The 1,876-nt window shown below is 64.8% G+C and overlaps 1 protein-coding gene across 1 annotated transcript; it reads right to left on the bottom strand.

Annotated features, from left to right (window-relative positions):
- Positions 1-3: 3 nt before the first annotated feature.
- SBK1 (SH3 domain binding kinase 1) lies at positions 4-1,270 on the bottom strand (the record flags this gene model as incomplete). Its single annotated transcript, XM_010155843.1, has 3 exons — positions 1,075-1,270; positions 768-970; positions 4-141 (listed from the first exon to the last, which is right to left on the bottom strand). Coding segments are annotated over exons 1-3 (537 nt in total), but the record flags the coding sequence as incomplete, so codon positions are not given.
- Between the last annotated feature and the right edge of the window lie 606 nt (positions 1,271-1,876).

The raw sequence follows: 1,876 nt of genomic DNA, 5'->3' as shown, positions 1-1,876 counted from the left end.
GACGCGGCGGCAGTCGCGGTCGAAGAGCAGGACGTTCTCCGGTTTGATGTCCCGGTGCACCAGGCTCTTGCCGTGCATGTAGTCGAGGGCCAGGCCCAGCTGCTGCACGCAGCGCTTCACCAGCTCCTCGGGGAGCCCCACCTGTGGGCGTGGGGACACAGCGTCACCATCCGCCACTGACCCCCACGGCCATCCCACCCACCTCGGGGACCGCCACATCCGCGTGTCGTTACACGTCCAACGCGGTCCCAGCTGCTTTTCTCTGGGATTCGCTCTGCAGCAGGGATGAGGGTGGTGGGTTCCAGGCCACCCCAAGGATGGGTGATGGGTCTGAGGCCACCCCAGGGGTTGGGTGATGTGTCCCAGGCCACCCCAGGGGAAGGGTGATGGGTCCCAGGACCTCCAGGGGACGGGTGATGGGTCTGAGGCTACCCAAGGGACAGGTCCCAGGGATGGGTGATGGGTCCTAGACCACCCTAGGGATGCATGATGGGTCCCAGACAGCTCTAGGAAATGGGTGATGAGTCTCAGGCCATCCCAGGGATGGGTGATGGGTCTTAGGCCACCCAGGGGATAGGTGATGGGTCCCAGATTGGCCTGTAGGTGCTTGTGGTCGGGGCCAACCCATACAGGGATGCCTGGTCCCCACACACGGGGCTCCCTCCCACATGGTCACCGAAGCACAGTGGGAGCTTTGCTCAGCACCCTGGGGATATGGTGTCCCCAGTGCCCAAAAAGGCTCCCACGGGAAGGGCAGGGGCTCCCACCTGCGGCGGGATGATGTCGAAGAGGTCCCCGCCGGGGGCATACTCCTGAGCAAAGACGTAGCAGTCCTCGGTCTCGAAGACCACGTCGAAGACCTTGATGATGAAGGGGCTGGAGGAGAGCGTGTTGGTGATGCTGAACTCCCGCAGGAAGTTCTTCAGCTTCGTCTTGTTCTTGTTGACGAACTTCAGGGCCATCTTGGTGCCTGTGGTGAGCAGAGGACGGGGGTGAGCCTGGGGCACAGCCGGGACACGCCCGACACCCTGCTCCCGGCACAGCCGCATCTCCCTCACCCCCCACTCCCCTCACCTGTGCTTTTGTGGGACACCAGGTCCACCTTGCCGTAGGTGCCCTTGCCGAGCTCGCGGATGAGGTCGTAGTGCTTGCTGATGTCAGTGCCCGAGAGGGTGCGGATGGCCAGGGACTGCATGTCCTCGGTGATGAGGGGCACCCCGCAGCAGGCCAGCTTGCGCGACGGCTCTTGCTCAATCGAACCCGCGCTCATGGCTGCGCTGCAAGGCAGAGGCACATCACTGCTTTCGATGGGTGCCACAAAGCCACCGCGCCTCGTCTCATCCCATCCTGTCCCCGGGGCTGGGACCCACAGCGCCTTGCTGAGCAGCACCCACTGCGTGCCAACCCCCTGCCCCTGGGGTCACCAACCCAAGGGCTTTGCAGAAGATGCTTTGGCCTCCTCGGGGGCTGCGGCCATGCGGGAGAAGGAGAGGGGGTGCAGGGGCCCCTCTGCCAGGTCTGGGGGCATGAGATAGCCAGGAGGGCAGGGAACCCACACCCCCACACATTCCCTCAGCCCTGGTGTTCACAGCCACCGCGCAGAATGGGAGCTGAGGCCTTTTGGGGTTCCCCACTGCTGCCACGGACCCCAGTGGGGACCCCCGCAGCCGGCCATGTCCCCTCCACTCTCCCGCTTCACAGAGCACTGGAGCCACCTCCAGAGCCGAGCCTGCCATGCTCCAGAGCAGGGCTGGAGCCATGCCTCAGGCACCGAGCAGGACACCATCACCATCAGCTCTCGGCTTTCCTCTTCCAGGCTGCCGGATGCTCCGGTGCAGAGCCTGGCCAGCAGCGCCTGGACACCAGTGCCGACCTT

The sequence above is a fragment of the Eurypyga helias genome, unplaced genomic scaffold (assembly GCF_000690775.1).
Source record: "Eurypyga helias isolate BGI_N326 unplaced genomic scaffold, ASM69077v1 scaffold27307, whole genome shotgun sequence".
NCBI lineage: Eukaryota > Metazoa > Chordata > Aves > Eurypygiformes > Eurypygidae > Eurypyga > Eurypyga helias.
The sequence above is the reverse complement of the archived record's forward strand: the minus strand, read 5'-3'. Positions and strand labels throughout refer to the sequence as shown.